The sequence below is a fragment of the Ictidomys tridecemlineatus genome, chromosome 6 (assembly GCF_052094955.1).
Source record: "Ictidomys tridecemlineatus isolate mIctTri1 chromosome 6, mIctTri1.hap1, whole genome shotgun sequence".
Classification (NCBI taxonomy): Eukaryota; Metazoa; Chordata; class Mammalia; order Rodentia; family Sciuridae; genus Ictidomys; species Ictidomys tridecemlineatus.
This window is the reverse complement of record NC_135482.1, coordinates 2,708,017-2,730,758: the sequence shown is the minus strand read 5'-3', so window position 1 is coordinate 2,730,758 and position 22,742 is coordinate 2,708,017. Positions and strand designations below refer to the sequence as shown.

The 22,742-nt window shown below is 64.0% G+C and overlaps 1 protein-coding gene across 1 annotated transcript in view; it reads right to left on the bottom strand.

The window, feature by feature from the left end:
- Positions 1-22,742, bottom strand: part of Celsr1 (cadherin EGF LAG seven-pass G-type receptor 1) — a 124,929-nt gene that overhangs the window by 63,318 nt on the left and 38,869 nt on the right. The window contains exons 2-4 of the mRNA XM_021733011.2: positions 20,374-21,012; positions 3,416-3,638; positions 1,221-1,336 (exon numbers count right to left, since the gene is read on the bottom strand). Of these exons, the coding sequence (XP_021588686.2) occupies positions 1,221-1,336; positions 3,416-3,638; positions 20,374-21,012 (978 nt within the window). The remainder of the gene's footprint in view (positions 1-1,220; positions 1,337-3,415; positions 3,639-20,373; positions 21,013-22,742) is intronic.

Genomic DNA, 22,742 nt, shown 5'->3' with positions numbered 1-22,742 from the left:
CGGGAAAGGCACGCCAGGGGTCCACAGGAGGCCCATCGGCTCCACCCTGCCCTTCATCACCGGTCCTCCCCTGTGCCTGTGAGACCACACCACAGTGGCGCCGCAGGTCCTGGAGGCGTGAGTGCGGCCTGGCCTCGGTGCAGGTGAAGTACTACAACAAGGTAGGACCCGCAGCCCTCCGCGGCTGGGTGCCTCTGGGCCGGGTGACGTTCTGTCCAGACCGTCCTGTCTAGGGATGGTGTTCTCTGAAATCTAAAGCAGGTGTCTGGAGAGGGGGCAGGGTCTGCAGAGCAGCGACTTCCCCCTCGGAGCCTGCAGAGGTGGCCATGTCCCCGACAGCCAGCTGGTGTCATGGGTGCCCCTACTCGTTATCCACGTGAAATCAGGTCCCGGCCTCCAACTCCACACGTGGGAGTCGGGACCAGGCTCCGGGGCGCAGCACCTCTGGGCTGTCCTGGGGAGCCGCCAGGGGCACAGCGCACCCTAAACCACCTGCCGAGTTCAGGACCTCACCCTCCCCCACGGCCACGTGGGGATGCTTGGTCCAGTCACGGCGATGCTAGGAGGTGGTGGAACCTTCCGGAGGGGGCCTCGTGGGTGGAGGCTGGGACACTGGGCCGTGCCTTTGCGGTCCCCTGCCCTTTGCTTCCTGTCTGCCAGGAGATGAGGGTCTCCCCTGCCAGGTGCCCCTGCCATGAGGTAGAGAACCACCACAGGCCCAGAAGCAATGGGCCCAACCAACTAGGAACCTCTCCTCTTCATAAGCTATTTACCTCGGGTCTGGTGTCACAGCAACAGAAAGCAGACTAAGACATCACCGGTGCCAGACAACCAGACCAGAATGGCCAGGGGCCGCTAGACTGTTTGGCTAAATAGCCCCCCACCAGCAGGACACTCCTTTGATGTCTTTGTCAACTTTTGGTCTGCAGGGCTGGGTCAGCTGGGTGGTGAAGTCTTGCCTGGCACCTGGGCTCAGCCCCTGCAGCACACACCACCACACTCAGCTGCGGACGCAGCCCACGCCTCTGAATGACCCCCATCTGGGAAGCGGGAGCGGCCCCCCCTAGTGCCGGCACCGCGAGTGACACTGTGACCAGCAGCTGTGCCCTCGGGATTTCGTCCGTCAGGTGGGTCCCTGGACACAGAATCGGGTCCCTGGGGTGAGCAGCCGGGGGGCGCCGCGGGACGAGGGGTGCCGCCAGCGCCTGGGCGGAGCCTACCTGCTGAGAAGGTGAGCTGCACCTGGCCGTCCACGATCTCCAGGGCGATGAAGTCGTGCCTCTCGTTGAAGCGGCCGTTGTACAGCAGCAGGGCGTCCCTGTCCTGGGTGGCAAACCTGCGGGGCAGCGGGCCACGTCACGTGACAGAGGTCCCGGGGCCATCGGGCCGCTGGGGAGGGGCAGGGCTGGCCCAGGAGGGCAAGCCCAGGGCCACAGCTCAGGGGGTCCCTGGTGCCGCAGCTGACGGCCTGCAGAACGTGAGCCCGTCACAGACCCCCGTGGGCTAGAGGGGTGACACGTGGCCAAGACTCCAGCCACACACATTTTGGACACAGAACATACCACACCACGTGTCTTCTACAACTGGAAAGAGACCCCCACGTCCCCAAGCCCCTGCGCACACAGGGACACTGGAGCCGAAGGAACACCTCAGGCCTCCCCTGAGCCCCCGTCACCTCTCCCTAATATAGGTCACAGGTTAAGAGGACCCCAGGGCCCTTGCATCTGCTGCTCCCTCTGCCCGTTACAATCCTCCCTGGCTTTGCAGGTGGCTCAGGGGTTGAGCAGTGGCACCTTCCCTCACCAACTTCAGCTCAGCCTCGACTCGGCTCTAACCGTCCATCACTTTCTTTTGTCCATCTCTGAAATCACCCTATTTATTTATTTGCTTGTTGATAAGAAAGCAAGACCCTGTGATCTTGCAGGGTGTGCCATCCGCCCTGCAGAGGAGGGACTGTGGTTCTCCTCTCTGCCACATCCTGGTGCCCCCTGGTCCACACTGTGCCATGGAGAACACACTGAATCCCCGAATGGAGAAGGTGGGACTGGACCAAGGGACGCGGGGACACGGCAGACCTGTCATGGCTGTGAGCATCCGTCCCCTCGGAAGCCCCTCCTGCCTGGGGTGCTGGGGTAGCTGCCCACCAGACCTGGCCCCGAGCCCTCCCTCGGCCCGGGTTGTGCCGTCCGTCCTGCGTGGGAGCCTGGGCCAGCCCCGCATACTGGCTTCAGTCTCTTCCTGAGTGGACACAGCCCCGTCCACACGGGCTCAGGGCAGCTGCCAGAACGAGGACCGGCACGGCAGGGACAAGGCCCACAGCACACTGGACACGGGGCCTGGGAATGAGCGGGTACCGCGTGGCGTGGCGGCTGTGGGTGCATCTGGTTCTCCGCAGGCTTCACGGTGCCGGCCTGGGGCTGGCACACGGCGGGCAAAGGGCCCTGCCACGCTGGACGCGGGCAGAAGGGGCCCGGACCAGGGGTGGGGGACAATGCGGGCAGAAGCAGAAACCCCGGGAAACAGACCCCGAGGCCGTGGGGGCCCGGAGAGGACAGGACAGAGTTGGGGAGAGGCTGCTGGGAGCGGCCTTGGGGCCCGGCACTCGCAGAGGCCACCTGAAACCAAGGCCACACCTGCCCGCTCAGTGGGGCCTGGCTGGGTATGAGAGGGGCCCCGCGGCAGCCGCAGGACCACAGTCCCCACGTGGGACGGGCCGGGGGGCTTTTGTGCTTTCATGGCTGAAGTCACTCAGGCCAAGGGTCCATGAATGATCCTCCGTGACAGTCTAGAAAAGCTAAGCGTGACGGCTACTGGACGTCACCCTGCCTGGGGGACACTCAGCTAAACACTGCTGCCTTTCACTTGCTGTCAGGAGCCAAAAGACTTCCTGTGTCAGCCTCCCACACCTCCCTGGCCCCCACGGCCACCCTCTGGCACCGGGGCCGGTCACCTCTGAGGTCGGCCTCCAGCGGGGTGCCCTCCTGCAGCTCAGGGTGCCAGCGGCATGAGGGCTGCTGGCCACACCCAGGTGGCAGGTGGCCCCGACTGTGGGTCCTCACACTGCCCCAGACTCACTCCAGTCACAGTCCACAGCACTTTCCAGAGACAGGGCTCCTCTGACGTGGGGGTGCTCGCGGGAGCCCTGTGTGAATCACCCGCACAGGGACCCCGCAGAGTGGGGGGGCCCTCATTCGGAGGCTGTGCTGGGGGACGGCCTTCTGGGCAGAGGCAGGGATGGGCAGAGGCAGGGCCGCCCACCAGGCCCCGGCAGCGCCTCGGAGCCCACCTTGCCAGGCACAGAGGAGGCACACGGGGGCCGTGCTCAGGCAGCTCTGGCTGCACGGCTCACCCCCCCCAGGTGGGACCCGGGACACCTGCTCCAGGAAGGCGAGGAGCCCGGGCGCAGGGCACTCACGCGAGGGCGATGGTGAAGTGGAAACGCTGGCGCAGGCCGCGGAAGGTGACGAAGGACCGCGGCGGGAAGCTCCTGGCGCTGACCTCGCAGTAGGGCCGCTGGTACTCGCCCGGGGGGCACACGCAGTGGAAGCCGCCGATGAGCAGGTTCACGCAGGTGCCCCCGTTTTTGCACACGCCGTTGGCACAGCGGCCGGAGCGGGCGTTCACCTGGCAGTGGTCCCCTGGGGACGAGAGGCAGAGGCGAGAGGTTACGGGAGGCCGAGGGACAGCAACGGGCCTCAGAGGGCCCACAGAGCAGCCAATCAGGGAAAGACCAGCTGGAGCAGAGGAGGGCCCCCAGGGCAAGCGCCCAGTGCCCAGCACCCAGCACCCAGCGCCCAGGCCGTGGGGCAGCTGCTGCCAGGGGCTCGGGTCCTGCTCAGTGGTCTCCTGGTCCAGCGGCAGCCCCAGCTCCCAGGTGGCTGAGGACAGGTGGGGAGCATGGGGTTTTCTACATGCACCCGGGAGGCCTTCCCTGAGGGGTCAGGAAGGAGGCCTGCTGGGCCCTGGGGAGCGCGGGTGGTGGACAGGCAGCCCGGGACCCCAGGCACTCGTGGGCTGAGCTCAAGCCCCACTGTCCAGACACAGGGCCTCCCAGCCCTCCCCACCCCTGCACCTGGGCAGTGCTGACCACATCTGTGCCTTGCCCAGGACTCGGGGACGTGCCAAAGCTCTGGGCCCGGGGCCCTCCTCAGGGGCTTCCTGATGCCTGTCCTCCCTGCTGGCCCTCGGACCCCTCGCCCAGACCAGCCAACACCAGGTTCCAACCTGGCGATGACATGTCTCTCCCACCAGCTCATGGCCTCCCTGCGGCTGGGCACCACCCCACAGCCTAATGCCCCTGCTTCAGGATGGTTCCAGAGGCTTTTCCAGAGAGCCGGGGTGCCTACAGCTGACCACCTGTCTCCTGAAGGCCCCAGCCAGGAGGGCCGGGGCTCGCTCACCCTCAGCACAGTGGTGTCCAGACCAACAGCCGTGTGGGCCAGCGGCCTGGGTGGTGCTCCAGTGGGGGTGACCCAGTGCACCTGCCTCCTTCACCTCTGCCAGGGAGGGACGTTGACCAGAGACCCTTCACACAACAGGAGAACCACCCAGCAGCCTCTCCCCGGGTCACTGATTTTAAAGTGAATGCATTTTTAAAATAGTGTCCCGTTCATCTACTAAAGAGCGGAGCACAGGAACCGGGCACGCAGCGTGTCCAGCAGCTTCTCACGCATACCGCCAGGGAAAAGCCAGAGCCCCCGGCCCAGCACAGGCGGCTGGAGCTGACCCCCAAGGGCTGCCTGGTACTGGTGGCATCAAAACTCAAGCCACCTGTTCCCACCGGTGGCCATGCAGGTGGATCACGGTTACTTGTGGACGGCACAACACTTTTGTTTTATTGTTTAGGTGACGCTGAGGGTTGAAGCCGGGGCCTCACGCACGAGACAAGTGCTCTGCCACTGAGCCCCAGCCCCAGCCTGAAGTTTCCTCAGTGGTAAAATCTTTTCCTTTCCCACCTCCTTGTACATAAACCTTCGTGTTCCGAGTCTCTAGACAAACCCCCAGCTGTGCTGAGTCACAGGGTAGTTTGATGACATTTTGGTAGACATTTCCAAACTGCCCTCTGCGTGAGCTCACATGCCCACCCACAGAAGGGGGCCTTGTGAGAGGTGATCAGGTCACTGGTACCACCCAGAAGGGCCGAGGGCCTGGGCTGTGGGACTGGGTGGCTATCAAGCCAGCATGGATTCCCCAGCTCTCTTACTGTGTGGCTGTTCACACCTGGTCCACGTGACGTCATCTGCCATATTATGACATGGCCAGATTTTCACCCGAAGCCAAACCTATGGGGCCACCCAACCTTGGACTTTTCAGGCCCCAGAACTGTGCTAAATAAACCTATTTTCTTTTTAAAGTACCCAGTCTCAGGTATTTTGTTATAGCAATACAAAATGGACTAAGTCAGATGTCTCAGTCTGCTAGGGCAGATACCACAGGCTGGGCCACTTGAACAACAGACCTGACTTCTCTCAGTCTGAAGGCTGGAAGTCCAAGATCAAGGTGCTGGCCAGCTGGGTCCTTGGTGGGCTCTCTGCCTGGCTTGTCCTCACATGGCAGAGAGGGAAGGAGGGAGAGAGGGTGCACCCTAGCTCCGTCTCTCCTGACGCAGACACTGACCCTGTCCTGGGACTCCATCTTCACGACCCCACTTAACCCCTAATCAATCCTCACAAGCGGAGCAGAGCCAGGACGTGGGGAGCTGGGTGGGAGGCCATTCACCCCCAGCAGACACCACGAGGCTGCGGGGACCCCAAGAGCTGCCCGAGGAGGGCAGGGAACTCAGGTCAGTTCTGGGAACAGACCCAGGAGCTGTGAGGCAGAGTCCTGTGGGACCGCCACGCCCCCGAGGCCAAGGCCGGGCTGTGCCAACAGCTCTCAGGGACCTGCACTCAGACGCCCCCAGCCCTCAACGCCACCCACCCAAGGGGACAGCGCCTCCGTGACAACCCCCCAGCAGCTGCTCAGGGAACACACAGGGGCCACAGGTCCAGGCAGGCCAGCGGTGAAGGCCGACCCGGGCGGCCGACCCCTGCTCCGCCCAGCGCAGCCTGCCCCTCACCCAAGACCTCGGGTCCCCGAGGCCACCTCAGCCTGATGTGTCCCCACCACGGAGTCAGGAGTTTCCCCCACCCAAGGCAAGGCCTCGGGGCGTCAAGAGCAGACCAGCCATCTGAGATGGTGACAGTCACAGGGACGAGCCACCTTCCCACAGCTCTCTTCCCATGTCCCCTCCATGAGCAGGGGACCCCGACGCGCACAGCCACTCTGAACCTCGTCACACCAGGAGGCCCCCGCGGGGCACCCACCTGTGATCCCGGGGCCCGGGAGCTGAGGGGGCTCTGGGCAACTCAGGGAGACCCCGTCTCAAAGACAGAAGGGTGGGGACGGCTCCGCGGTGCAGCACCCGGGTTCCAGCCCCCCCAGAAAAACACCAGCCTGGGGGAGGGGGGGGCTGACCTGCTCAACTCCCGACCAAGCAGGGGCCACCGCGAGAGCCCCAGGGCCAGGGCCCCAGGTCAGGCCCAGGCCCAGGCCCAGGCCAGCGGGTGCTTTCTCCGCAGCAGCAGGCAGGGCCCAGCCCTGGGTCAGGAGCAGAGACCGGCCACCTGCAGGGCTGAGGGGAGGGAGGCAGCCACGGCCAGCCTCCGGGCCTCACCTGGGCTCCGCCCCCGGACCCTCTCATCTCTTCCCTCCTGATAACGGGACCCGGGGGACTGTGCAGGCTCACACTCGCACACGGGCCCTGTGCACACACACACACCCACAGCCTCGCACACGCACACAAGCTGACACATACAACCTGTCTCACACACTGATTCCACCCTCTGACCCAGTCATGCACCTGCTCCTACACACACACACACACACACACGCTGACACACCTGCACACCCACCGTCTCACGCGTGGTGACACACCCTGCCACACACACGCACACCCACACGCATGCCCACCACACACAGCCACACAGTCCCGACACTGTCACACAGTCACCTGCCATGCACACCCGTGCACACCCGCGCACACCCACTGCCCACAGGCACACTCGGCCTTCTCCCGGGCTTCAGCTGCACCCCTCCCTCAGACACTTCAGAGTCTCGTTTCCACTTAGAAACGCGGGCGTCTGGGAGGTTCGCTTTGCAGCCTTCCGGGCGGCACCTTCTGGAGAACAAACCGCCCCAGGAGGACAGGCAGACCGAGCGCTCGCCAAGACCAAGGACACGCTGCCCACAGCGCTCGCCGGCCAGGTCCAGAGCCCTCAGGATCCAGGCCGCGGGAACCTTCAACTCCCCCTGAAGAAGGCCCTGGCCTCCAGGCCCAGACCCTCGTCCTCCCAGGCCTGCCCAATCTCTGATCCCAGCGCGGGGACCTCCCCACGGAAGCCCAGGGTCTCTCCATACACAGGGGGAAGGAAGGCAGCCAGGGGACACAGCTGTCCCTCCCGCCGTAAGGACTGGCTGGGACTTGCTGCTTCTAGGCTGGGTCTCCACAGCAACGGGGCCACAAGCCCTTAGGCTGTCCTTGTGGGGTCACCTGCGGGGACACTTGAGCCCCAGGTGCCTCAAACCCTCTGATGTCCAACAGAAAGACCACAGTGAGCCCCAGAGGGAGCACTCCTGTCCCCAGGTAGGTGGCCATGCCATCTCAAATACGTGGCCGACAACTCCCAGTCCCACGAGGAGGGTGGCCCGGCACCAGGATCCAGCGTTTGTTTCTCTGGCTTTATAGAGAGGCCACCGTTGCCACCTGGCTGTGTGACACACGGCCACAAACCCATCACCACAGTCACCACTGTCATGTTCTGGAGCGGGAATCCGGGGCCAGCTGTGGACGGGGCCGGGCCTCGCAGGAGGCTCCAGGGAGGATGGCTCCCCCAGCCTCAGGGTGGGGCTCCGGGTTCCTTGGCTTGTGGCCCCATCACTCCAGTTTCTGCTCCAAGAGCACGGCCACCTTCCCTGGTGGAGGCCCCTCCCCGTCCTCTGACAGGCACTGGCCATGAGATTTGGGGTCCAGACTAAGCTCTGGGGACCTCATCTCGTCTGGAAAGATGCTCCTTCCAAAAGAGGCCACGCTCCAAACGAGAGTGGACACGGGTCTCAGCGGCCAACGGGGGGCCTGAGACACTGCTGGGCCTTCCCCGAGGACTACTACGCGAGGCTGGGTCCCAGGCTGTGGTTCCTCTCCTCGGGGACGACGCCTGACTCTTTTCCCCACCAGCCAGGAAGAGGCAGAGCCCTGGGCTCCCCAGCCAGCAGCCCTGATCACCCCAACTCCCTCTCTCCTCGGGACCCCAGGCCCAGGCCTTCCCTCCCCAACCTGGTTCTCCTTGGGGCCCCCATCTGGGGTGAGGCACTGAGTCACAGCCACACGCCTGACCCCTGCCCCTGGTCCCCCACAATGCTCACCTGCCACTCCTCACCCCTACCCACACTGCCACCCTCAAGCTGCACCCCTTGCCCACGGCGCCCCTTGCCCACGGTGCCCCCCTCACAGGCCCTGCACCCTTACAAATCTGCCTGCTCTGCACAGGACACCGGAGACCACCTCTCAAGCTGCCGGGCTCTGTGTGTTGGTCCCAGGGGCTTGGAACCACCCTCACTGGAGACCCCACCACCCCGTGGGCTGGCCATCAAGAACAGGCGCAGCCCCTCTGCACCAGCCTCCCCCACCAGCCTCCCTGCCTCCCTCCGCCAGGCCCAGGGATCCACCAGTTAGCACAGGTGGCTGCAACCCCCGGAGCTGTCCCTCGTCACCAGTGATGGGAACCCCACGGTGCCCACCTGCAGTCCTCCCCCCCCCCGTTCTGCATGTGGCTTCCCAGGGACTGGAGGCCACCCTGTGTCCCCTCCCCACCCCTGTCCTCATCTGGGGCCTGTCCCCTTGGTGAGCAGGTGCTGGTGCCAGGACACAGAGCCCAGGCTGCCCCTTCTCTGTCCCTGCTCAGGTGACTGTCCCGCATCATCTGTCTCCCCTGGCTCTGTGGAGGCAGCTGCCGTGTCTGTTCAGTCGAGCACACAGTGGGCACCTGGTGTGTGCAGGGTGCTGGACGGGTGCCCGCAGGGAGGCAGTGGCTGAGGGGAGCCGGATCCACGGCCCGGGGAGTGCTTGTGGGATGAGGTCATGAGACACCAGCCCCTCCCCAGTTCAAGGCACGGATGACTGACGCTTGCTCATAAGCCACGGAATCAGGAAGCCACGTGACTCAGGTACGGGAACCCAACAACACAGGAAGGAGGCTGGCATGCAGGGGACGAGGGCACCCACAGGCCGGCCTCACAACAGGCAGCTCCCTAAGTGTCAGGCTTGAGATGAGCCAGGCCAGCCTCATCTCTGGCCCAGTGCAGGTCTGCTCCAGTGTCCACTCCAGTGTCCATGTACAAGGACACTCCAACAGCAGCCACCACAGCTGGCCTGTGTCACCCGTGCAGTCACCTGCCAACACCCCGCCCCGAGCAGCAGAGCACTTCACCCCGGGCCTTGGGGACCCTGATCCATAGCACATGCGAGTCCCCATGGCCACCTTCAAACTGCCAACCTGATGGCGCTGGGCGTGGAGCTGAGGAGAGAGGTGTCGTGACGGCAGCCGGTCACCCCCGTACGGAAACCATGGTGACGGACCAGGCTTCTCAGCCTTTGCCTGTGGGTGAGATGCCACTTTCCTGTTTTAGCACTTGTCATTCAAAATGAGACCTGGCGTCCCCGCCCTGGCCCTGTGGTGGAGTCCAACGCGGCCGAGTCATTCGCAACCCCCCTCCACCACCTGCACCCCCATTCCTGCTGCGCCCCTCGGCCCCCACCTCGGACCAGGCTCACCTGGGCACTGACAACGGAGCTCAGTAGTGCCCCAGCGGGCCGGAAACCCGCGTGCGGGAGTGACGCGGGCCTCGGCCCTGGGTTCCAGTGCCAAAGCAAAGCCCCAGAGAGAAGCTGGGAAGGGCCTGGCGGAAACCATCCTCAAGGGCCGCCGCCTCGGCTCAGGGGCCAGGGACCCAGCCCCAGGGCCCGGGCACCGTCACGGGCACCTGTTTCACTCCAGGTCTGGGTGAGTGGTGAGGGAGGGGACACCTTCTGCCTGCCTAGCGGCCCTGGCTGGCAGCGCCGGACCTTCCACCTGAGGAAAGCCGGGGCCTGGTCACACCCCAGCTCCCCAGGGCTCCCCGGGCCTCGAGCAGGTGGTGCCTGCAACAGAGGAAGCAGCTGCGGTGCCCGGTCAGATCTGTGGTGAGGGGCGACGGATGGCCTCGGCCTCGTTCTGGAGCAGGGGGCAGGGGAGCAGGGCAGGGAGAGGACCTGGAGGGCCTGGACTAGGAGGTGCTGATGTGAGCCTGAGAACCACTTCAGGGCCCAGGAGCGGGCAGGGAGGTGCAGGGCCTGGGCCCCGCCACGGGAGCCCCGCCCCCTGGCCTCAGGACTGTGAGCAGGGCTGGGCACACCCAGGAGGGAGGCAGGTAAAGGTGTGCCAACTCAAGTTTTTAAGTAAATAAAAAGACAATTCCTTCCAGTCCAGGAAAGAGCTGAAGGCTTTGAACTAGAAAAACCAGAATTTCCAACGGCAGCGGGAGTAAAGCCTGGGCACAGGTGGAGAGGACCCGGAGCCCGAGGTCGGGGCAGAACCACGGCTCAGGAAGGAAGGAGCAAAGAGCTCAGCTCCGAGGGACGACGCGGGACCAGGTCACCAAACAGACACTCAAACCTGGAGGCAGCAGAGCCCGAGGGGCCTCCTGTGTTAACCCAGGACACGGCGGAGCACTGGAGGCAAGAGCCCCACTGCTACAGGAGAGGACAGGGCTTGTGAAGTGTCCATCACAATGACTGACACTGCCCACGTTGTCCACCCATGCTCCAGGCAGCACCATACTCATCCCTGTCCACCCACCCCTCACCCATGCATCTGTCATCCATCCACCGTCTCCTCACCCACCGGTCCACCCATCTATCCACCTAACCACTTCTTCATGCCCTCCTCCGTCCCCCCGACCCCCTATCTGCTGGACTGTCCAGGGCGGACACTGCGCTACGAGAGACCATGAATAGGTCTCTGCCCTGCTGAGCTCCCATATGAGTTACAGACGTCAGATTTTCAGGAAAAAAGAACACATGGGCTAAGAGTCTTCTAGCAGATGGGAAAAGTGGAGGGGAATCGGGACGGGGCGTGGGCACTGAGGAGAGGGGACAGTCAGGACAGTGGGGCTGCAGGGCTCAGGGACCCGTCAAGGCCCATCAGTATCAGAGGCCCCTGATACTGGCCTGGGCTCCTGCCCCCCCCAGGAGATCCAACCCACCGGGAAAGCACCTCCAGTCCCCCGACAGGGACACACTCACACGCTCCTGTGTGCACACGCGGGCAGCAGTTCCCGCTGCACGGCAGGCCCAGGCTGGCCCCTGCTGCCCTGCCACACCGCAGCCCACACCTGCGAGGCCTGCCCCCCACGAGGGCTGTGGCCAGGTTACACAGAGCAGTCACGGCCCGGTGGCCCACAGCTGGGACAGAGGCCAAACCAGCACAGTCCCTCAGCTACTGGGCGCTTGGTCCAGCAAGTGGGCCACAGAAGAGGAGCGGTGCCGCCTGCTCCACAGGCAGGCCACGCAGGACGGCAGGCAGGCAGGACGGGCAGGGCCACGTGCCCTCAGGAACCCGCCACTCAGCCGGATGGCCCTGCCGCTGGCTGCCACCAGGACTGCACTGGAGCTGAGAATGGCTCCGGCTGGTCATTGTCACCCCAGGGAACCTCCCTGTGGGGCAGGCCTCGCCCTCTGGGGGCAGAGATGCAGGAACACAGCCTCCAAGAGGTCAGAGGCCACACAGCGCATGGCGAGGGGTGCACGGCACCCAGCCCTGCCTCAGCACCACACCAGGCCCCACCCAGGAGCCCGGGGACACAGGTGGCAGATCACAGGGCCTCAGCTCCCCTCCACCGAACCCTGGAGGCCCGCTGCAGGGACACAGGCATCCTGAACAGGCTCCGGCCAGGGTCTGGACATCAGCCCTGAAGGCGGGGTCCTGGCCCTCTCACCTGCAGGCCACCCGTGGTGAAGGGGCACAGGCCCCAGAGGTCAGAGGCTGCCCTCTGCCTGGTCCTCGCCCCTGGCCTGCTCCTGGGAGTCCCCAGCTGTGTGGGACTCTCTCACCTCCCAGAGCCTGGGGCTCCCTTTGGCTCCTCCCTGAAGCACCCTCTGCCCACTGGCCCTCCCCACCCAGCAGGGAGGCCAGGAGAGGCCAGGTGAGGGCCCAGCGCCTGCCCACCCCCACCGCACGCCCCTGGAAGACGAGGCTGTGCCTGGCCAGGCGGGCCTCCTCTGATGATTTCATCTTCCTCTTTGAAGCAGATTCCCAGAACTCCAGACACACCCATTTTTAAAAATATAAATTAAGGCTGCATTCCAGAGCAGAGCCGCTTCCGCCCACTGACTCACAGGGGACACCTGTGGTGAGTGGGGCCTGCTGCCCCAGGACTCGGGGTTCTAACTCCCCGGTGCTCGAGCAGAAGGTTCCAGAACAACCCTCCCAGCTGTTCCCAACCTGGTATCCCAGGGGACACCACCTCCCAGGACGGGGCACTCTTCCCAGCCTCCCTCCTCTGACGCCACTGTGCGGTGGCCACAGCCAAGGTGGCCCAAGGACACGGCCACGGCCTAACCCTGGAGTCTGGGTCCCCACCTTCAGGCCAAAGACGGGGTTAAATTAGGGCCACAAGAAGCCACGTCACCAGGGGCCTCTGGGAAGGCACAGGGGACTTCAGATTTGAATGCCAGCTGTCAGTCAGGGGCCACCAGAAAAAGACCAGTGGAAAGCAGTGGACAGAGACAGAGACGCAGAGATAAGAGAGACAGAGGCAGAGAGGGAGAGACAGAGTGAGGGAGAGACAGAAAAAAAGAGAGGAACAAAGAGAGTCAGAGACAGGAATGTCTGCGGCCACGTCTGGCTGGAGAGTCCGCGCACAGGGCAGGTCGGGGGTGACGCTGCAGTCCACGGAGGGAATTTCCGGGTGGCGGCCAGTGGGAGGGACGGGCACAGGACCAGCCCTCGCTGGACAGCAAGCCAGGCAGCAGCCTGGGGGCCTGGACGGGCTGACCAGCCGCTATCAGGATGTCCAGACCCAGAACAGCAGCTCAGCACCCTGCGCCCCGCCCCCCTGAGACAGGGTGGCCGGCTCCTTAGACCCCAGGGTGGCCAGCAGCCAAGGCAGGGTCAGCTCCTAGTTATCTTTAGGAGCCACCCCCTCGTCACATGCGGGCGCTGGCCCAGATGGTCTTACCAGCTGTGCCCAGTGGACCTGTTGGAATCGGGGCAGGACAGAGGGCTTGTCCACACCAGGAGCGGGCCCGGGAGGGGCGACTGGCCAAAAGAGAGCTCTGACCCTGAGGCCTTCCGGAGAAACAGCCAGGACACCCGGCCCCTGCACTGCCCAGGGAAGAGGCCTGTGGACGTTCTCAGCCCATCAGCAAATGTCCACTGAGGCCCAGGGGACGCCAGGTCTGGCGGGAGTCAGTGCATCAGCAGACCGTGGGCCCAGGAAGACGTCCCGCCCTGATCCTGGCGGCCTGAGTACGCACCCAACAGATGGGAACAGGTGGCGGGGCCTGAGAAGCGGAGGCCACCCTGGGAGACGGGGTGGGCTCAGGTTAGCGGGAGGACTGTGGGAGGAAGGGGGTCAGAGACACAGGACAGAGGCCGGCGTGCCCCGAGGAAGGGGCACAGGACCTCAGTGGTCTCTGGAAGACAGGAAACAGACGTGCCCCAGAGGCTCCCGAAGAAGCAGCCCGGCGGGCACCTGGACTCCGGGACGTGCCCCTGGGGCCTGGGGGCATCACCTGTGCTGCCTGAAGCCACCCACCTGTGGAAACCTGTTCCGGCAGCATGGGGCAGTAGCGGGTGGAGACAGGCCACGTGGCAGCTGATCAGTGGCTCTCCAGACACCCTCAGACACCACCACCTGCGGCCAGGCAGGCCCGGCCAGGACCCCTGGGCAGCCGCCTCCCCCCTCCATGGTGCCGACGGTGAACACTGGGGCCCACGTGGCTCCCCAGCCAGACTTCACTGCCCCTGTCCTGTGCTCGGGCCCCAGTAGCACAATCCCACACACTGCTGCAGGACGGGTCCTTACTGAGTCCTGCCCACACCCTCCTGCAGGCTGGCGTGGTGGCCCTGGGGACCCTCCTGCCCTAGGTGTAGGTCTCATAAGGGAGCAGAGCTCAGGAACTGCCCCCCAGCTGATGATGGAGGGAGCACCAGAGCCCTGGGGGGGTGGAGGGCGCCCCCAGGGGACAGAGGCAAGTGCTGACCCGCTCCCTGCACCTGGGAATGGACCTGGTGTGGAAAGGGCTCTTGCAGGTAAAATCAAGGGGAGACACGCCACACTGGAGTCGGGTGGGCTCCACTCCAGCGGCTGGTGGCCTCTTCAGAGAGGAACAGGGACAGTCAGGGAGAAGCCCCAGGAGATCGGAGGCAGGGACGGAGGGCCAAGTGGAGGAGTGGCAGGAGGCGTCCTCCCTGGGACCGGAGAGGGACGGCTCCTGCCTTGACCTTGTACTTCCGGCCTCCAGACGGCACGAGGCCACCCCCAGTTGTCTGAGCCCCCTAGAGAGCAGCACTGGCCAAATAGCCTTACTCAAAATATTTGGGACCAGAAACGTCTCCGTTTCAGATTTCCTGGATTTTGAAATATATTCATGAGACACCTTGGGGACGGCACCCAAGTCTCGACACAAAATTCATTTATGTCACACAGTGTTAGCGCCACTGGGTCACGCCTATGACGGGTCACGTGAGGTCAGGCGCAGAACTGCCCACTGGGGCACCATGACGGTGCACAAGAGGTTCTGGAGTTTGGATCGGGCTGTTTCACCTGGACGTGGAGGGTCACGGGGCCAGGCAAGCCAACAAGAGCCTGAGGAGGAGGCGGGTCAGGGTGACCTTCCCGCCGGAGCCGGCTGGCGGTGCCGCACCCTGCCAGGGTCTCACTGTTGATGCCAAGCTCAGCCTTGGGAGATAAGTCCTGGGAGAGAACAGGAGCCACCTGCCCGCCTGTCCACCCCCATCGCTCAGTCCACAACAGCCAAAAGCCACGCTGCCCAGGAATGCAGCACACAGAGCAGGGGACCCGCAGGCGGACTCCAGAAAGAGCGTGAAGTAAAGCACATGACCCCTGAGGGGAGCCTGAAGCGACCAGATGCCTGAAAAGTGCGTTTTCCTAAGACAGGGCTCTGCTCCGGCTGCACCTGAGACGGTGGGCGCAGGTGGGCGGACTGCCCCTTAGTGATGACCGGTTTAAGGACTGAGTCTGGCTCTGCTTGCGGCAGGGACCCCAGGCCGTCACTGCGCCTCCCCGTACTCAAGGCCATCACTTCATGGGACACGGCCCAGAGTGACCGCGGCACTTTCAGTCCAGCACGAAGGTGTGGGTTCAGTGTGGAGTGACTTCGTGCAGGACTGTGGGGACCCCAGACCCTGTGGAGGTCCTGCCCTGGGGGAGTCGGTGTGAAGCCCGAGCCCAGCCCCACTGAGGGCCTCCCAGGCACTGACCGACAGCGGCTAAGTCCTACTGCCAAGTCCAGGCGACGTGGACGAGCAAGCCCAGGGACAGCCAGCCGCGGGCTCTGCTCCAGGGTTTGTTGAAACTCGCTCTGGAGGCAGATCAGCAGCCAGGTCCCACAGCAGGGCTGAAGGATAAACTCAACCCTAACTGAGAAGACCCGGCCCACGAGAGCCCCCAGGAGGAGCACCCGGGCCACCTCCCCCAGACTCAGGGCCAAGGACAAGGACTTCCCCAAGGAGGGGGGGTAGGCGGGTGGGCAGGCGGCTCCCAGTCTCTCCCTGGCCGCCCCTCCCCACCCAGATCTGAACCCCAGCTGGGCTGAGCTTGCAGCCCACCTCCTCAGTGATATCAGAGCTGGGGCTCAGGAACGCACCCCTCAGGGGACGTGAATCTGTGGTGACCATCACCTGCCACTCAGCCTCAGGTAGAGAGAGGGACACGGGAATGGCCAGGAGTGCCCAATAACCCAGGCAGTTCCAGCTCACAGCCTGGCCTGGCCAGCCCCACACCTGCAGTGCATCAGAGGGCCCAGGGTCCCAGGAAGGGGCCCAGCAGGCCAACAGGGGCTCCCCTTCCAGCTCAGGACCAAAAGCAGCAAAGGTGTCACTGACCACAGCACAAAATGCAGATGGACCGAGGAGGAGGATGTGTCCTTGACCTGCAGGGGACAGGGCAGTTCCCAGGGACACGGTGCCGCTGAAGGGCTGCACATGTCGACCATGCAGGGTACCGGCAGCAGAAGACCAGCATCTGTCCTCAGGAAGCGTCCACTACGGAGGAGAGCGAGGCAGCCCACACCAGCGGGAGGGACGGGGCCTGGAAGGGACCCGGGGGCCCTGGGGGAGAGTGCCCTGGGAGAGCAGCGTCCTGCAGGAGGTCAGTGTGAGCCTCGGGGAGAGCCTGGGGCAGCCGCATCGGGTGGGGTGGACCCCAGTGCCGCAGGCCCCAGAGGGTTGACTGGACTTCAGGCCAGAGCGGCTCCGGGAAGCCTTGTGCACGTGTAAGGGGACACACTGGGCTGTGAAGATGGACCACAGGGGCAGCAGGAGACCAGTCAGGAGGTGACCAGACAAATGTGTGGACAGGAGGGGAGGACGACGGGCAGTCACCAGGACCGGGCGGCAGACCGAGTGCAGGGTCAGCACAGGTGAGCCGACCCGGGGGCTGGAGGAGAAGCCTTAGGGTCAGACGGGGCACACACAGACTTGGTGCTGGAGTCACCACTGGACACCCAGGAGAGGCGGACACAGGAGGTTGGAGCCAGGGGAGGCCAGCCTCGCCCGAGCAGCACATGAAGCTGACCATCAGGTGGAGGGAGGGGAGACCCCAGATCAGACCCAGCTCCACAGCGTAACACGGGTAAAACTGGATGACAGTGCCCCCCCCACAGGGGCTGTCACAGACACGTGGAATCAACAGAGACCACCTCAGTGACCACCAGAGTCTCCCACCTGAGAGGGAGTGACCATCGTTGTGTGGCTGGGGACAGCAAGCCCAGAGCAGAGCCAGATCTCAACCCAAGGCTGGCCTGGACATGGGTGAGTGCCTGGAGGCAGGAGCCATTTCCTCATGACCCCTGGTTACTCGCTGACCACGGTGCTTCCCCCGTGCGCCCTGGTGCCCAGCACAGAGCAGGCGTCTCCACGGAGTGCTGTGAAACAAGGGAAGCGAGAGAAGGAGGTGATGGGAAGACCCCGTCACTCCTCCTCAAGGAGCACACGGGGCCACTGTCCTCAATCAGCCACGTGGGCAGTTGGGCGTGGCCCGGCCATGTGGACACTGGGCTGGGCTGTTCCGGGCACTGTGGGGTGCTGAGCAGCAACCCTGTCCCCTCCCCAGGGCACCAAGCTCTGACAACCCACTGTCTTCATTGTCCCTGTCCCCAAGGGGCAAAATCTCCCCTGCCAGGGGCCTCGGGGCAAAACGCATTCATGTTCTGCACCTCAGTCCCTCCATTTCTGAAACGGGCACAGGGCTGCCGTGAGAAAGCACCCGAAGAATCGTCCAGAACACTGGGAGCACCACCAAGCACTCGAGAAACACAGCTGCAAGTCACACGGTCCCGAGACACTGACCAGCAAATCCCCCAGGAGGCCAGGGGTGGAGAGACCCTCCAGAACCTTCCAGAGCAGGGACGGCCCCGAGGTGTCACGTGATGGCGAAGGGGCAGGAACACCTCAGACGACGGAGGGCAGATGGGAAGCCAGGAGACGGGGCAACACATCCACATCTGGACCAAGGGGAGCCCAGCGGGAGCCTCAGGCCTGAGGGACCCAGAAACCCAAACCACGGCGTTTACGGAACCAAGACAGCGCAGAGGAGGACAGGAACAGCCTGCATCTGCCACCGGGTTGTTGGGGACATCAGCAGACTGAGAAAGTGGGAAAGCGTCCAAACTGTCCACACCTAAGTCTTCCTGTCCTGCTCCTTTCAAAGAGTGGGACCCTTGCTGGCCCTGACGGCCACCCCAGCGCAGAGCTGAGACCCCGCGAAGCTGCCCGCAGCCCTCTTCCCCGGCGAAGCCCAGGGGACCCAGGTCGGGGGGGTCTGGGGCCAAGATGCAGCAGACACTCAGGAGGGCTGTCAGGATACCCTCCCGTGTCAAACCCGCGGAGGTTTTCCTGGATTAATTGATGCCTTCCTTCTGCGGCTCACAGGAAGCCGAGGGCTTCCAGTGCCCCTTGGGCTGATTCCAACAGGCCGCCGCGAGGCTGGAGTCGGCTTCCCCGGCAGCGGGTAATGGGAGCCCGCGACGACAGCGCGGCTTTCATCGCGCACGGAGGAGCGCAATTACCTCGGCTCAGAAAACCAGGGCTTCAAAGGCAGAGGGGCGGCAGGAGGAAGAGGACGAGGAAGATAATCAGGCTTCATTAGCCTTATCTCGGGGGGAACACGGAGGGTGCTTTCAGGACCCAATGGGAGTCAGACGAGTCTCCTGCCCATCACTGTGCGTCACGGGTCTCACCAGCGATGACAGCCTTGGCCATTCCCGTCATTATTCTTCCAAAAATGACTCCCTTGATGAAAAGGAAACTGGAGAACGTCTAAGTCAATCGGCTCCGCCCAGCGGGTCAACCTGTCTTCAGCAGGACCCAGGGCCCCATCCCTGGCGGCCTCCACTCGCCCTGCCCCAGCGTGGCCATGCGTCTCCAGCAGGCCAGCCATGCAGCTGCACAGGGCCAAGGCCTGGCCTTAACACAGTGAGCGGCGCCACCCCACAGATGGGGGGCCTCAGCCAGTACAAGGGCAGAAAGCAGAGATCAACTGGGGTTACCCTCTCTGATGGGTGGGGAGAGCTGGGGTGCATACATCAGGCACCCAGTAAGTATCTGTGGCACAAATGAAGACCCCATATTGGCTGACCCTTTCTCAGGCCCAGTGGCCCCAGCTTCTCCATCTGACACAGGAGAGTCAGTGAAGTGCCCCTCTGGGTCCCAGGGCAGAGGGAAGGGGTGCAGGGGCACCAGCCCCCAGGGGCTTCCCAGCAGGAGGAGGCAGCCACACAAGCTGGCTCAAGTGTCCCATGACCGCTCTGGAAGAGATGGAGTCCACACCATGCGAGTCCATGGGTGGGGGAGGCTGGACAGGACCCCCCCCCCGTCCTGAAGGTGGCAGGGCACCTGTCCTGCCTTCCTGCTCCCTGCAAGCTGGGAATCGAAGGTCAGCACTGAGCAGGACAGGCAAGAGACGTCTGGGTGCTACTGGCCGCCAGCCCGCCAGCCAGGCAGGGGTGGTGCACAAAACACAGACGGCAAGAGAAAGAAACGCCCTCCCCCTCCCCACGTCGCCAGACCACAACCAACCCGGGGCCGACGCAGCCAGCGCAGCAGCCGCAGTGCCAGGCTCCAGGGCTGGTCTCCCTCCCTTCAGCGCACAGACCTGGCGCCCACACTTCCTCTCCCTTTGTCCTCCCTGGCGCTCTCTTCCTGCTCCCTAAGTACCTGTTGATACCTCCAGCTCCTGTCTAAGCCCATAAACTCCCGCTCTGAGCCGAAGAAGCCTCCCCCACCAGCAGCAGGTTCCGATTTTCCCCGTGTTTACACCGGGCCGGTTAATCGTGGCTACGGCTCACGGATGGAAGGGGCTCGAAGCTATCTCAGGTGCAGATCAAGTCCTGCATAATCCCCAGGGGCTTTCCAAAGAGAGACCCTCCAACGTCAGGAACACCGCAAATTCGTTTCTCAAAGGGGCCATCAATGATCCTACGTACAGCCGAGGGCCCGGAGTGCACAGGGAGCACGTGTTTCCTGTGCTGTGGGGCGGCCTCTGTTTTCAACAGCCTCCACTGGCTGCCTGTGGAGCGATTCGCCTTTGGCGTGAGTCAGGTCGCGTGGTGGTGGTGCGCTTCAGGGTGGGGAAGGTGAGCCATTTTCCACAGTGACAGTGAGGCATGAAAACTGCAGGCAACGTCCTCCAGGACCCACAGGACGGCGGCCCAGGACTCCCACCCAGTTCCCCTCTGCACTAACCAACTGCGCTGGAAATCTGGAACACTCAGAGGCGATGCGTGGCCTCGTGCACCTGGGTACCTCGGGGGACCTCACACGGCGGCCTGCTCCTGCTGTCCTCCTGAAGGGACGGCCTCAGGCTCCCAGGTGTGAATGAGACCTCAGAGCCAGGGAGCAAGGGACTCCTCCCACGCAGCCGGCTGAGCCCACTGCCACTCCAGAGACCCCTCGAGGCACGCGGAGCCGCACCTGGGCCCGGCACCTGTCCTGTGACCACGTCACCGAGAGGGAAGCAGACAGAGGAGCCACAGAACCCCTCCCACGTGTGACCCGGGCACCTGGGTACCGTGCAGACGAGCCCCGGGGCCACAGCCCAGGCCTGGACACCTACCCGTGAAGTCCTCGAAGCACTCGCAGGTGTAGCCGCCCTCGCGGCTCCGGCAGCGGCCGTTGGCCCCGCACGGGCTGGAGTAGCAGAGGTCGATCTCCGTCTCACAGTAGTCCCCGGTGAAGCCGGGCGGGCAGCGGCAGCGCAGGCCGTTGACGGGGTGGATGGGCCGGAAGAGCACGGTGCTGGAGCTGATGAAGGGGGCCGAGCTGTCGAAGCGGAGCACGGACACGCACTTCATGTAGTTCTCGCAGGGCTCCCGCAGACAGATGTTGTCGTCGAAGGGCAGCACGCGCTGGGCCGAGATGGTGGTCAGCAGCGTGCGGTTGAGGTAGATCTGCTCCTGCAGGTCCTCGGACGGGAAGAACCTGCCCCGCACGCCGCCCGGCAGCAGCGCCGAGAAGGTGACGTTGAGGATGTTGGAGCTGACGTCCGTGTCGTTCTGGATGTTGAAGACAAAGACGTCGTCCTTGGTGGTGGACAACACTGTGGCCACCCCTTCCACAAACAGGGACAGCAGCGGGGAGAGGAACTTCTCCTGGGACATGTTCTCCAGGCGGACGGTGATGCTGTTGGTCAGCATGTCGTCCGTGATGATGGTGACACGCAGGGTGCAGAGGGCCGTGACACTGTGGATGCCATCTGTGGGACACAAGGAGAGCGAGGGGGGTCAACGGACGCCTTTGGGGGTCAGGGAACAGCCCAAGACGCACTTGGCAAAGAAGCCCATTCCCCACCCCGACCTCCTGCTTCCCGGCCCCCTCCTCCCTCTGCCACTGACGCCCACCAGCCGCCAGACCACAGCCACCATGTCCTTCCCCTGCTCAGAGGCCCTCAGTGGCCCCCAACCATGAAGGGGAGCACCCCAGGGACCACCATGATTCAGGGCTCCCAGGGGTTCACTGCCTCACTCCAATCACAGACCCGGCCACCAGGCCCTCGCACCCCAGGCACCTGCCCTCTGCCCACATTCCACCCTTCGTCCCCAGACCAGCTCCAGCCCCAGGAGCTCTGCAAGCCTGCACTGGTGCTGCGGGATTGCCCCACCCAGACACGCCGTCGTGCCCACTTTACAGGCAGGGATGCCAAGGAAGGCACGCGGGGCCGGCACAGTGGACAAACCAAGAGACAGTACTGGGCACTCAGACCCAAAGGGAGGACGACGCTGGTCACAGAGTCGGCACAACCCAGTTCCAAGCCCAGAACCAGAGGAGACAGATGTGCAGACAGATGTGCAGACAGATGTGCAAGAAGCCCCCAAAACAGCAGAGGGAAGAGAGAGCCCCCACATCCCTGGCCGCTCTCCCTGGGCGCCTGCAGCCCCGGCTGTCTCTGGGCCACAAGGATCCAAGTCACGTGACCTGTCCACCCAGTGAAGAGCATCAGCAGCCGCAGTCAGGACTGCAGGCAGGAGCCTTGTCACGGGAAACCTGAGCTCCCAGGACACCCCAACAGGAGCCACCCATCCCCCCTGAGCTGGGTGCCGTGGCCACGCCTGCGATCCCAGGGACTCAGGAGCCCGAGGCAGGGGGATAACAAGCTCCAGGCCAGCCTCAGCAGCTCAGCCTCACTGTCCAAAGCAAACACTAAAGAGGGTAGGGCTGGGCTCAGCGTTCAGCACCCCAGGCTCAGTCCCTGGCACCAAAGAAACAAAAAGAAAAACAGGTGGGAAACGGAGATGCTGTTGCTGGGGCTGGCTCTGAACTCGCAATCCTCCTGCCTCAGCCTCCCAAGCCGCTGGATCACAGGCGTGGGCCATCGCACCCGACGCTGCCATTCAATTTTCAAAGGAAAGATGACAGCCTGGTTGAACCCTGTGAGCTCGGCTTGGCCTATCAGCCCCGGCTTCCCTCCACCATCAGCCTCATGCTGCGGTCACAGTCCCCAAGGGTGGCGCCATCACCCATTGCCTTGTGGCCCCTTGTGACACCTAGAATAAAACACACAGCCCTTGCCCTGTCTTATGGTCCTTCATGGTATGTCCCCTCACCCTCCCCATCATCACAGTGATGCCTCCCTGCCAACCTATGGTCCTTCTTCCTGCCCCAGGGCCTTTGCCCATCTTGTCTTCCACCTGGAGCAGGACCAACTGGGTCCCAGCTACCTGCCCCCCACGGGAGCCCTCTTGTAGGGCACACCCGTCACCTGCAGCTCCCCACTTCATTCCTGCACAGGAGCTGCCGCTGCCGGACTTCACCCTTATTTGTTTACACCTGTTTCTCCCCGGGGAGTCTGAGGGCTGAGACCTGCAGGTCTTGCTCCTGCCACATCTAGAACATTCCCATCTGCGAAGCTGCTGGGTGAACACGCTGGGCCGGAGGAGGCTCCCACACAGCTCTTCCACCCCGCGCTGCCGCGCAGACCGCACGGGA